The sequence below is a fragment of the Notolepis coatsorum genome, assembly GCF_963971535.1.
Source record: "Notolepis coatsorum genome assembly, chromosome: 1".
In the NCBI taxonomy this organism is placed as follows: Eukaryota; Metazoa; Chordata; class Actinopteri; order Aulopiformes; family Paralepididae; genus Notolepis; species Notolepis coatsorum.
In genome coordinates, this window is record NC_140165.1 from 36,434,216 (window position 1) to 36,448,900 (window position 14,685).

Genomic DNA, 14,685 nt, shown 5'->3' on the forward strand with positions numbered 1-14,685 from the left:
ATCACATACATACACAAGACATATAGTGAAATGAAGGTGGCCATGCCCGCCTTGATTGTGCAAAAAATACAAATAATAATAGAATAATAGATAATAAAATAGACATGATAAAAGTACTAAGATACAGTACAATGCTAAGCTTACGAATTAAAAGGTAATGAGTCCTATGTACACTACTATACAATATACAGTTATGCTATACTACAGTCTATGTCACTATGCTATACTAACTATACTATACAAAAACATCCAGTTATGTTATTATTATTTTCTTTTCAAGTGACCTTTTTCTTTCCTTTAAAGTGACCTTTTCTTATGTGTTTAAAGTAACCTGTGGTGTGTTTGTGTGTGAGAGAGTGCAGAATGTGTGTGTGTGTGTTCATGTGTGCTTGTGTGTGGAGAGATCGCAATCAGAGTTTTTGTATGACATTGCATAAAGACGGAAGGCCAAAACTACTAATTTTAAAGGCACAATTTTCAATACGGGCTGGGTGCAAAATCTGACTGGGTTGAGTGTTAGTGGGCCCATCAGTGAGCCAAATGTACGTGCACAAGCACTGAAAGAGTGCGCACAAGGCACAATGAGTTTCTCTTTTAAAGCACCGTTGGCGGTTATTATCTGTTCTGCTCTCTTTTAGATTCCATTTCTTTACACTGAAGTTTCTCTGAAGTTAAAGGGGACATGCATTGCTATTCCTAGCACTATTTGGGCAACTTTACACAATTCCTGTGAGTCTATGGAACACCTCTGTAAGGTTTTATTCCAAAAAATGCATTGTTTTATATTTCTAATCAAGTACTCAAAAGCATAATTTTTCTCACTTTGGATTTCAGGCTGTGTTGGCCTGGCTCCGCACATAAGCACTTTGAGTGACAGTCACCCACACAGTCTGCGAGTGGCAGACAGAGAGAGATTGAGGGGGATACTAATTAATTTAGCCGCAGGGGGAATAATCCCACGGGACAATGCATTGGTAACTTGTTTCAAATGACAATATATACCTCTGTGATTATTATTGTACGGATCTGAATACGGGCGTGCGCGTGGGAGCATGCGCAAAGATATTAGGTCCTTCAATGTGTGCAACAAACTGCTGCAGTCCTTTTACCAGTCTGTTGTGGCCAGCATCCTCTTCTATGCTGTGGCATGCTGGGGAGGCTACATCAACTCAAGGGACACCAACAAGCTCAACAAGCTGGTGAGGAAGGCTAGCTCCGTGGTGGGAGTCGAGCTACCTAGACTTGAGGTGATGGTAGAGAGGTGGATGATAAGGAAGCTGGATGCCATCATGGAGAACCCCTACCACCCCCTCTACGACGAGCTAGTCAAGATGAGAAGCTCGTTCAGCCACAGACTCATCCCCCCCCGACACTCAACTAACCGCCTCGGACAGTCCTTCATACCAGCGGCCATCAGGCTCCACAACAGTGGGCAGCGACTAGCAGCCTCCAGGCCCCACAACAGGGGGCAGCGACAGCGACTGCTACCAGACATTGACCTGGGACTTATAGGAACCCAAGGGGGACAAAGTAGACTACCCTGGTACTTTGATTAATGTATACTCAGTAGATAGTAAATTATAACACTACCTCTTGCATACTGCACCTCATGTGACACTGTGAATAATGTGAATATTCCTCAGCTAGTCAGATAGTAAATTATATTGACCATATTGATCAAATTGTTTACACTGCCTGTGTTGTCTTTTACTACCTGTATACTGTGTTGTTTTACTACCTGTACCCCTCCCCCCCTCCCCCCCATGCTGCTATGATGCCTGAATTTCCCCAAGGGGATCAATAAAGGAATATCTTATCTTATCTTATTACAGTGATATATAGTGCTCCCGACTCGAGAGAGGGAGAGAGAGAGACAGACGGATAGATAGAGAGAGAGGCTCATACGGAGCGATCTCTCCTCTGTCTCTCCCCGAGTCCCCCTGCATCGCGACTCGAAGCGCGCATCCGCGCGCTCTCGGAGCGATCTCTCCTCTCTCTCTCTCTCTCTCTCTCTCTCTCTCTCTCTCTCTCTCCCCCTCTCCCTCTCCCTCTCCCTCCCTCTCCCTATCTGTCTGTCTCTCCCTCCCTCTGCCTCTCCTGTTTGAGGAAGTGTCGGGTTACACGTTTCAAGTTCAAGTTTCTTTAATAGTTGTCATACAGAAGTCCAGAATACTTTTATACAAAATGCTTCTTACTGTTACGCTCTAGAGACTGTGCTAGACAAGATAAGTATGAAATAAAATAGTATAGCATGTAAAATAGAAGTAAAAATAGAGGTCAGTGTTCAGTATAGACATATGTACAATGTTCGATGCAGAATAGAAGTAACTAGAGTTACCATACAATATACAATATACTATGCAATGTACTAATATACAATACTATATAGTGCAGAGCAGAAATGGGATGAGGTACAATTTAGGTACAATTTACAGTAAGGTGTACGAGTTGTAGTGCAAATCCTTTACCAATAAATATAAAGTGTAAAGTGTGTTTAGGTGTTCTAAAGTGTGTAAAGTGGGTGCTGCAATGAGTTGTTTGTTTAAAGTGAGTGTGTGGATGTGTGTGCTGTGTGCATTTGATGGTTGTTGCATAGTGTTTATTGTTCGTTGAGCAGCCTGATGGCCTGGGGATAGAAGCTTCTTCTGAGTCTTTCTGTGCTCGCCTTAAGACTCCGGTATCGCTTGCCTGACCGCAGCAGTTCAAAGAGGCAGTTGTTCGGGTGGCTGGAGTCCTTGATGATTCTCTTAGCCTGCCCCCTGCACCGCTTGTTGTAAATGTTCTGGAGGGTGGGAAGCCCCCCTCCAATTGTGCGTTTGGCTGAACGTGTCACTCTTTGTAGTCTGCTACGGTCTTGTGCAGTGCTATTCCCAAACCAGGAGGTGATGTTGCCAGTCAGGATGCTCTCTATTGTACATGAGTAGAAGTTCCTAAGGATCTTCTGACTGATTTGGAACTTCCTTAGGCGCCTGAGGAAGTAGAGGCGTTGTCGTGCCTTCTTCACAACACTGTCAATGTGTGTGGTCCATGTCAAGTCCTCGGATATGTGGGCTCCGAGGTACTTGAAACTGTTCACTCTCTCAACCGGTGCCCCGTCGATGCTGAGGGGGCTGTAGTCCTTGACCCCCGACCTCCTGAAGTCCACAATAATCTCTTTTGTTTTGCTGACGTTCAGGGAGAGGCAGTTCTCCTGACACCACTGTGACAGATTCTCTACCTCTTCCAGGTAGGCCCTCTCGTCGTTGGCAGAGATCAGGCCCACCACTACTGTGTCATCAGCAAATTTGATGATTGTGTTGTTGTTCCGCTGTGCCACGCAGTCATGTGTGTACAGGGAGTAGAGGAGGGGGCTCAGAACACAGCCCTGGGGGGCCCCTATGTTGAGCGTGATGGATGAGGAGGTGCAGTTGCCTGCTCTTACCACCTGGGGTCTGCCCGTCAGGAAGTCCAAGACCCACTGGCAGAGGTCATAGTTCAAGCCCAGGTCCCTGAGCTTGGCTATGAGTTTGGAGGGGACTATGGTATTGAATGCTGAGCTGTAGTCAATGAACAGCATTCTCACATAGTTCCCCTGCCTCTTGTCCAGGTGTGATGCTGCTGTGTGCAGCACATGGGCTATGGCATCCTCCGTGGATCGGTTAGGGCGGTATGCAAATTGCAGGGGGTCCAGGTTGATGGGGAGGGAGGAACAGATGTAGCCCTTCACTAGCTTCTCAAAGCACTTCATGGCTATGGAGGTGAGGGCTACAGGGCGGTAGTCGTTGAGGCAAGCGGGCGTAGATTTTTTGGGTACAGGGATGATGGTGGACTTCTTCAGACAGGTGGGGATGACAGCCTGTTCTAAGGACAGGTTAAAGATGTCAGTGAATACCGGGGCCAGTTGGTCGGCACAGACTTTTAGGACGCGGCCGGGGATGCACTGTGCACTACAACCATAGAGGGGATGTTACTGCAGATCAGTACCCGATTCACATCAGGAATACCGTCAAATCAGAACGGCTTAGTTGAGTGAGGGAGGATCTCGTGAACTCGAGACTAGACTGATGAGTCAATATGGTAATTAGAGACACAGACCCATTGATACTAACTCCTATTACTATAAAAACATGCTAAACACAGAAAAAAGCCATTTATAATGCATGTCCCCTTTAATAATAATAAATTCAATTTGTAACGCACTTTATATTGTGACAATCTCAAAGTGCTACATGAAGGGAGATAAAGTTAAACAATTTAAATGAATAAAACAACCAATGAAATGGAAGAAACATTCAGATCGAAATTAAAAAAAATTATAATACAAATAAAAAACACAAGGCATCGGTCGGTCCATTTAGGCGAATGCATTGTTAAAAATAAATGTTTTTAGTCTCCTTTTAAAAGCCTCAACGGACTGTGGTGCTCTTAGATGGTCGGGGAGAGCATTCCACAGCCGAGGAGCAGCTGAGCAGAAGGCCCGGTCGCCCATGGTGCGGAGGTGTGTTTTGTGTATGGGTTTGAGTGGGTGGAGGTCGGGGGAGCGATGAGTTACTCTCATGTCTTCATCTTCCCTGCCTCTCAGAGTCTAGTTGGGAGCGACCAGCAGGACTCCCAGTCTGCTCTGAAGAGCCACCGCCTGGGACCGTGTCCTGGACCATTACAGAAGCAAAGGGTCAGAAGGACCCGTCTCCCCCCCAGCCGGAGCCTCTCTCGGGGGGAGAGGACGGCTCCAACGGGGGCCAGGCGGCCAAGGAGGCCGGAGGCGACGGACAAGACGGCGAGGAGCCGAAAGGCTCAAAGATCAGCTCCAGGGTGAGGAAACTCCAGCAGTGAATGGGAATCTGTTGATAATATTTGTAACTTAAAGGCACAATTTGGGATGCAATTTGGCACCTCTGTTGAATAGGGATGGGTACCTTTCACATTTGAACCGATACCGGTACCGGTACCTGTGAATCGATACCGGTACCCAATTGTACCTTTTTTCTGTACTTTAGTCTCAAGAAATTTAATTTACCTACCTCAGTCGTAAAAAAAAAATCCAAACTTCAAATAACTACAATTTCGACAGTTTTCGGCTTGTCATTGCTCCGACTGCTTTGTTGTTGAATCAAGTCAAATCCTAGGTAAGCATATATTGTGCGTGTGAACGTTGACATGAAAAGAAAAAAGTAAAAAAAAAATGTATAATTTTTTTTTTTTTTGGTTTCTCACTTGATTCGATACTCGGTAGTACCGACGTGTTTCGGTTCGGTACCTCAAAAGTACCGAATTCGGTACCCATCCCTACTGTTGAAACGCCGTTTTGCCAGTACTGCTGTTGTTTACATAGTAATTCATTGGATTGAAAATTGATTTGCTTTTTTTGTCTGAAATGTACTGTCGGAGCCACAAGGCCTGATAGCATGTGACACCTAAAAGATTAGCTTTACATGACTTTTGAGGCTGTAAAATACAAATGTTTACATTTGTAATGTTTGCAAACATTGGAGCAAAACCCAAAACTGTATTTTGAGTTATGATCATGGTTCTAAAAAGAAACATCTAACATTTAAGTCAACTCACCAAGAACACCTGTGAATAGACCCAAAGTTTAGATGGTTAAACAAATTCTGGAATGTAGCTTTTAAGAATCTTACTATCAGGATTGTTTGATCGTGGCCCTCTAGGAACATCTCAAGTTCACCAATCAGCAGCGATGTTATTTCATGACGCTTCCGACCTGCTTCCCACATTTGCTGTTTCTCAGAAAAGACAACCGGAGACGGAGTCCTCGGAAAAGGAGGGCGAAGGACACAAATCCAGTGGTGACGATCAGAAGGAGGAGGACAGAGGCGGCGCGGAGGAAGGAGAGGACGAGGCCAAAAAGACAGACGAGCAGGAGAGGACGAAGGTGGAGAAGGAGGAGGTGACGCCAGCCAAGAGGCAGAGGAAGGCGAACCCCTACGGGGCCTGGGAACAGGTCCAGGAGGAGGAGGACCCCTAGTAAGTGATATAATAAAATAAAAATGCTTGGAAGAATTTTTATAAAAAAAAGGAAATTCATATGAAAGTCCATTATAAGTATGCAGTATGATAACTACATCTCTGACGTTTTTAACAAACCTAACGGTTGAGAATTGAGCAAGCTATGGTTATTTCAATAGTACATGCACTAGACATTCATGTTATGAATGGGCGTGCTACCATGTAGCAAGATGGCCACCATGTGGCAACGTCGGTCTCCGTTGGCCAGCAGCGTGGGTGAGTCATCTAGTCTTTATATATATCTATATCTAAGCCAAGGCACACCAAAAGTCAAACCAGAGTTTCAAGGCACACTAAAAGTAAAACCATAGTTTCAAGGCACACCAAAAGTAAAACCATAGTTTCAAGGCACACTAAAAGTAAAACCATAGTTTCAAGGCACACCAAAAGTCAAACCAGAGTTTCAAGGCACACTAAAAGTAAAACCATAGTTTCAAGGCACACTAAAAGTCAAACCAGAGTTTCAAGGCACACAAAAAGTCATACTAGAATATCAAGGCACACCAAAAGTCAAACCACAATCTGAACGCACACCACTTACTGTCACGGTAATCAATTATGGAGCTTGTCTCAAATCACTAGAGATATATCTCCTATGATATCAAGGCATATGACTGGTGCAGTAAGAAAACTATGACTTGTTGGTGTGCAATCAGATTTCAGAAACACAAGATGAGAGAACAGTGCAACATCAAGAACAGCACAAGCAGCACTTCTATGTGGAAGTAATAGACATCAGATATTGTAGTGCAGTGCAGATATTGTAGAGTATTTGTAAAATAATAGTATGTTCTAGGGCTGACCCCTATTAGTAGATTAGTTGACTAATCGGTCGAAAGGAGCCGTAGTCGGCTAGCCAACCTCTTAGTCGAATACAAAAAAAATATATATATATTTATGATTTTTTTTTCTTTTTTTTTCTTTTAATCATTCTTTCCAAAAGAAAAGAGGCCTAGAAGCGTGGCTAACGCTAATTGCACGCATACCAGAGGCTAACTGCCTACGAAAACGGGCACAGAGGCACTGAAAGAGGATTTCACCCATCTAATGAACACACTAGACTAGACAAATAACAAGATGTATCCATCAGTGGACCAATTGCATGCTTTTGCAGAGGACAAGAAGCCTTCAGTCGACTCCTTCAGACATTAAGCACCCCCCCACAGCCCAAATGGAATGATAATTTTTTTTTTAAATATTAAAAATATTATACTTTTTTTTTTTTTTTTTTTTTTTTTTTTTTTTAACACATTGACTGCCAGCCATTGTACTCATCAATATACCCAGTCTGCCAGCACTGTAAGCCTATGGAGATGTGTACCTTCTTTGCAGGGCTATAACTTTTTAAATTGTATTGCTATATTGACATTACTATGGCCCATTCAACATCGATTATCTATCGTTCCGGATGTGGGAACGTTATACTTTTTCATTCATACAAAAATACCGTCTAGAATATAAGTATGTTTTTATCGTTTTCTGCAGTAATTCCTAGAACGTGAGTTATAGGCCTAAACGCATATATAGATTATCGATTGCCGTTTCTTCCCTAGACACGCTATATTAAAAAATTCAAATGTATATGATCCGTATAGTTATGCCTCATCATGCGCGGAGGAAAGGGGGGGGGGGGTCGTTTATAATTCTCCGATCATCAGTAAATGCTTTATGTAGGTTGGGTTGATTTATTGATCAGATGGTTTGTAAATAAAGAAATGTACAATTGGGCTGAAAATAACGTTAGTGTCCTCTTACCGTGCGTCAAAGAGACTGGCGGTGAAAGATCCCAAGTATAGGACGTCGATCGCCTAGGTCCATTTCCGGTTTGTATGTCGCAAGAAACGCCGAAATCATGTCGATTATTAAGTTTATAAAGCGATCCATTATGTACATTGTGTCTGTCGGGAGCCTTGCAACAATATCTGACGGCCGGATGAATTTAATCGACGCACAGCCCCCACTTCCTGTTGTTCTAGTGTAACTCGCCCGACCATCCACCAGGCGGCGGTATTGAGCCGTCGTTGCCTTCACCTTTACGGTCCAGCTGCAGCGTCGCGGGTGTATATATGAATTATGAATGCCATGGCGAAAAAATGAAATATTGATCTCAATAACGCTGTACAGCGAGGCTGGCGGTCAAAGCATGGCGGGCAATAACGCTTTAAAGCGTTTCCGGTGGTGGATGTGTTAACGGCAAATTTTGGCCAATCATAGCCGACCATCCAAATCCTTAGTCGGGGACAGCCCTCATTCATATGGAGGTATATACAATTATTTCTCACTAGTTATGAATAAGTGAGTGCTAACACAAATATGTATATTATTGAATGCAGGATATCTGCGGGTATTAAAAAGTATTAAAAGGTATTCATAATTATCAATTTAAGGCCTTAAAAGGTATTAAAAAGTCTTAAATGGAGTTTGCACTGGTATTACATTTGGGGGGGGGGGGCAGCCCTGCTGTCGGTAGATTAAACAATATTAAATATAATGAAATGTTTTTGTATTTAAGTCGTTGTTTTTGTTAGGGTTTGAAACCGACCTCAAACGCACGGCACAGACAGGTAGTTCAGAGTTAGCCAAATACTAGGGCGTATTTATTTTCAGAGTCAAAAAGGAGCAAGTAACAATCTTGAAACAAAGGGAGACTGCCTTCAGCAGAGTTATCTGCGGCTCTGCAGATCCTCTTGGTGTTCGAGGTGGGGAAACGGTATTGACGCTGAAGCGGCTCTGCAGATACTCCCAGCTTCAACTCGAGGTGGAAAAGAGAGAGAGAGAGAGAGAGAGAGAGGTAAATAACAGTCCACATCACACAGAGGCAGTGCGGTCTCCTCCTCCCTTAGCTGAGTCAGAACAAACAAGACGATATCTTCAGTGTTCACCACAACACACAATTTAGCTGAGGGTCAGTGCAAAACAAAAACGATAAACTTCTGTGTCTCTTCTAAACACACACCCCAGCTGAGTCCAGTGCAAGCAAATGATAATCTTCAGTGTCTCCTTTAACACACAACTTAGCTGAGTCGAGTGTAAGCAAAAATAGAACTCTTCAGTGTTCTTCAAAACACACAAAACAGAATCGTCCAAAAAAGGGTTTGGTTCAAACTCACCAAAGCGCAAGAGTAAAGCGGGTAAACGAGGCGCAGCTCAAAACGGGGGACACGGTCTTCACCAGCGGCAATCCACAGATGTCCTGGAGGGAGAATAGACTAGGCACAGCAACGGGGAACAACAGGCAGAAACAGAAGTATTCAAAACGACCGACATCGATTGAAGGGAAGTCCCAGTATAAAAAGCCTCTGGGGCGCTAATCAAAAACTATGACAGGTGCGCGCTGGAATTGATACTTGCTCCAAAAGCGTGTGGCGGGGAATGCACCAATCAACACAGCACCTTAAAGGAGCGGAGCGTGTGGCGGGGACTGAACCAATCCTCACAGTTTTTGGCCAGGCTACCGGGAGCTTGGTGCGTCTGGCAAGCGCTTGTACTGTATATGGAACGTGATCATTTTAATCGGCACGCAAGTGCAGCCAGTATCTGTGTTTATTTTTTCTGCTAGTATGGTTGTGAAATTGGTATTAAAACTTTACTCTATGTGGTATTGAAAAGTCTTAAATTTAACTTGCAGAAAATCCCTGGAATAGAAATTGATCTAATTTAGAAATACCTCATGAAGCCTTATTAAAAAATGTATTGGTCTAGAATTCCACGGCACAGGCACACTTGATCATGCTTCACCGGTTGAAAACCACTGATCTAGAGATGTGCATGACGCTTCACTCTAACGTAGGTCTGTATTTTACCAAGAGTTTGGTCATCGCTGGGAAGTCCAATAGGAGACGGCGTACTGCCAAAGGGTTACACTAACAGGAAAATGGAATGTACATTCTGAACTTAAGGCGAGACAGTACCCCCAAAATCGCCTTTTAGCTTTTTTTCGACGATATTGAGATTTTGTTATATTTTCCTTCCTTAACACTTTGAGTGCCAGCAGGGGGCGCACGATTTATCGCTTGCATGCCAGCCATTTGAGACTGATTTTCCGATATTTCATGAGGAGCTATTTCTATATTCTATATTATGGCTGTGTCTAATACGCCCGTCGCTTATCAATGACTTGCTTGCAGTCAACATGTACGAAACGGATTGTTTTTTCATCGGTACATTTCCGTTTTTTTCTTTTTTCTTTTTTCAGAAGAAAAAAAAAGATTCCGTGATAATAGCTCTTTAGTGGAACACACAAAACACGTTGTAATTTTTCGGCCTATTTATGAATAGTTTTCAAATAAACGCTAGATTATCGATAGTATATGTGTACTTATGCACGCTAGGGAAGCGGGCTGAAAAATCGATTATCTATTTCCTGGTCAGCGCTAACGTCATACACGCACACACACAGACACGTTGAGATATATGTGAAAAATACATCTGATTACCCCAAGACTGGTAACATAGATTCCTTACCTCACATCAGATGTTCTGCAAAAAGATTATTCCAATTCCTGATCGCCATTCCAAATATCGATCAGGTTTATTGATCCAACGTTAGGTACTTGAAACACATATTCCACGCTGTTCTGAGGGTCCACAATGAATCCGATCGGCTCGGGTTACATGCCTGAGAAGTAAAATGTGGAATCCGGATAATTTTTTTCTCATACATTTTCATTGAGTCCAATCCAATGGGTGCATTACCATGCGGGATACGATAGGGGGCGGTATTTTCCCTGTTCGAGCTCATAGACAAGTCCCAATGGTAACGTGAGGCTAGATTGATGAAAAATGAATGGATATCGCTAATAAAAGCAATAACGATTAAATAACAAGATTTCTCGTCCCTGGCACTCAACACATGGCATGGAATAACGAGATTTCTCGTGGCTGGCACTCAATGTGTTAACACATTCGTGGCCAACCACGTATATATACGTGTTTGGGCGCCATGCTTAACACTTTGAATGCCAGCGACGAGATTTCTCATTAGTTCATGCCAACCGTTGAGTGCCAGCCGACGAGAAATCTCGTTTTTAATCGTTATTCTTTTTATTATCGATTTCCATTCATTTTTCATCAATATAGCCTCACGTTACCAGTGGGGATCTGTCTGAGCTCGAACAGGGAAAATACCGCCCCCTATTGTCTCTCCGGATGGTACTGCACCCCATTGGATTGGATTGAATGAAACGCATGGGGAAAAAAGAGTCCGGATTCCACATTTTACTTGTCAGGCAAGTAATCGGAGATGATCCCAGTCATTGCCGACCATCAGAACAGCGTGGAATATGTCTGTGTGTGGCTGTGAGTGTGTGTAGCTGATCAGGAAATAAGATAATGGATTTTTCAGCCCGCTTCTATAGCGTGCATAAGTACACATATACTATCGATAATCTAGCGTTTATTTGAAAACAATTCATAAATAGGCCGAAAAATTACAACGTGTTTTGTGTATTAGAGTAAAGCGCGATTCCTGCAGAATCTTTTTTTTCTTCTGAAAGTTTCAAAAAACGAGCGTTTTTCAAAATTGTATAAAACGGAAATGAACCGAGCAAACAAGTCATTGATAAGCGACGGTCGTATTAGACACTAGTGTTGTCAAAAATATCGATACATATAGATTCTGAATATTTAAAACGGTTTCGATACTCATTTCCCAATTCCCGCAATATCGATACTTTCTGCAGTATCGATACCAGCTGGCTTGCTCGCGGTCTTCTACCGCAAGTTGTTGACAGACACACGCTGCTGCAGAGCACGCTTGCCCCTCCTCCTCCCCCTCAGAGACCCGTCTTCAGTGTCTTCTTGTCAACAAAGCATTAAACATTAAACCATTAACTTTAGTTTAATACATGAGACGTTGTCTACTGATGGCTCATAATATCAACAGCTGATTCGTTGTTAGTAACGTTACAGCTATTAGCTAACGTTAGCTAATCGTTCTTCTGTTAGCTTATGCTAGCTAGCTGGCCACCTTATAATTCACAATATAATTACTTTATGGAAACGGAGTAACGTTAACCTTATGTCGAGTTCATACTACACTACACGTAGTATGTGTCTAATTAGCAGCAATCTTGTTGAAAATGTAACGTTAATGCTCCGAGCATAGCTCCGCAAACCGGAAACCGGAAGCCGTCATGAAATTGTTGTAGCCATATTGTAGTCTTTTAGTCTTATTAACTAAAATATTTTAACCAAATAAAAAGCAGCAGCACTATTGCATAACTGAGTCATGTTTTCTATGTATTTCTTTCTTTAGGGGAATAGGACATTTGTTTCACAGTTTTAGCATGATGTTTTATAGATGGCTAGGTTAAACAGGTTTTTGTTTTTAAGAGGGGGGGTTTGATTTGATTTAGATTAGATAATTTAGTTATTTTTAAATGTCTGATCTAAAGAGAAACAAAGGGTTTTAAAAGTGTTATATTTATCTTCTCTTATAGTACCAGAGAGAAGCTGAGGAGAATCAACCAGCAACAAAAGCTAAATTTGTTAAAAATAAAAAAACAATATTTTTGCATTTTCGTGGTATCGAATATCGATACTTTTCAAGGTATCGTATCGAAGTTCGAAATTCCAGTATCGTGACAACACTATTAGACACATAGCCATAATTTAAGATATAGTTTATGCGTTCACAAATGTGAGTGCTCTGTCATTGAATAGAGCGGTGGCACGCAACAGGGTATATAGGACTGGCACGGCTGGCACGGAAAGTGTTAAAGGGCCAACCACGTATATATACGTGGTAAACTTGTTTTTGCTTTTATTGCATTTTAATATCCTACTCAATGTCAAGGAGCTGCACTGCAGATATACCCTACTTTTGGGATTTGGAAAAGTGCATTACCGGCCAGATCCTGGTAGTGGTGCTGTCTCGAGAATGGAGTACTCCTTGTTTTCAGACAGGATGTTATGCTTTTTTTCATTCAGGGCTAGTTTTTTGTTTAAATTATCTAATCTAAATCAAATCAAACCCCCCCTCTTAAAAACAAAAACCTGTGTTTAACCTAGCCATCTATAAAACATCATGCTAAAACTGTGAAACAAATGTCCTACTCCCCTAAAGAAAGAAATACATGGCAAACATGACTCAGTTATGTAATAGTGCTGCTGCTTTTTATTTGATTAAAATCTTTTAGTTAATAAGACTAAAAGACTACAATATGACTACAACAATTTAGAAGATAAGGGCATTTGGCAGTAAGGGTAGTGCAGGAGGATCAGGGAAAGCAAGATAGGGAACAGGGTTTTAGAAAAGGGCATTTGTCAGTAGAGGAAGTACAGGAGGAGAAAGAGAGGGTGTGGGGGGAGAAGTTGAATATAGTGGCATTTGTGGCAGGAGTAGTGAATACAACAATGATGGTTAGCAGTAGAACAGATAGGATAAAGTTAATAGTTAAAGCAGCAGTACAACACATGGGTATGAAGGGGTTAACATTGGGGGAAGTAGTAAGGGAGTTAGAGAAGGGGGTTGTTGTGAGTGATCAAGTAAGAGAGTTAGGGAAGGGGGTGGTGAGTGATCAAGAAGGCCAGAGTCAGCCCATAGGAGGCAATGAGTGACTCATAGATTAGGTTTGGATAGGGTGGCGATGTTAGGGATGGGTTTTTTGTTTTGTGTGTTATGGGGTTGAATGGATTGTACAGTAGGTGGCGGTATGCGCCTTTTGTGGTCGCGATCTGCCATTAAACCCATTGAAGAAGAAGAATTTCATGATGGTTTCCGGAGCGCGGAGCTTTGCTCTGAGCATTAACGTTACATTTTCAACAAGATTGCTGCTTATTAAACACTTCATGGAAACTGGGTAACGTTAACGTTATGTCGAGTTCATAATACGTGTAGTGTAGTATGAACTCGACATAACGTTAACGTTACTCCGTTTCCATGAAGTAATTATATTGTGAATTATAAGGTGGCTAGCAAGCATAAGCTAACGGAAGAACGAATAGCTAACGTTAGCTGTAACGTTACTAACAACGAATCAGCTGTTGATATTATGAGCCATCAGTAGACAACGTCTCATGTATTAAACTAAAGTTAATGGTGAAGGAGAATGGGCTTCTTAAGGAAAGCAGACGAGGCTGGTCTTAATTATTATTGACAGAAGTTTATTCAACTTAAGCATTGGAGTTCAAGACAACAGAATAGATAGATAGATAGATAGATAGATAGATAGATAGATAGATAGATAGATAGATAGATAGATAGATAGATAGATAGATAGATAGATAGATAGATAGATAGATAGATAGATAGATAGGAGGGCCGGCAGGAGGGGAAAAGAGAGACCAGGCCCTCCCCTCACACTGACATTTTATAGACATTCCAGAACAGCTGATCACATGACAACATGACAGGTTTAAACAGGCGTATCTTCCCCTCAAACATCATACGATCATGACCTAAATGTAGAGCCATATGAAATCCGTTTTATTTTTTTCCAAATTCCATTTTATTTTTTTCCAAATTCAGTTTTTTCCGTTTTAATATTTCAGAATTCTGTATTTTGCTTTGTACGCTCATTTTACCATCAGAAATAGTGTCTGATAAGTGGGAATGAATAAATGTCCACAATTTAATAAGATATAACAGTCCATTTAATAGGGCTGTCTTAAATACTTTTAAGCTTCGTTCGATGGGCATGGGATTCAAATATGAAAATAAAATTCGATTATTTAAAA

At 42.0% G+C, this 14,685-nt stretch overlaps 1 protein-coding gene across 1 annotated transcript in view; it reads left to right on the forward strand.

Moving 5' to 3' along the window:
• wbp4 (WW domain binding protein 4) overlaps positions 1-14,685 on the forward strand; it is a 43,937-nt gene that overhangs the window by 18,055 nt on the left and 11,197 nt on the right. Inside the window, exons 8-9 of the mRNA XM_084323992.1 lie at positions 4,562-4,791; positions 5,729-5,964. Coding sequence (XP_084180118.1) covers positions 4,562-4,791; positions 5,729-5,964 — 466 coding nt within the window. The remainder of the gene's footprint in view (positions 1-4,561; positions 4,792-5,728; positions 5,965-14,685) is intronic.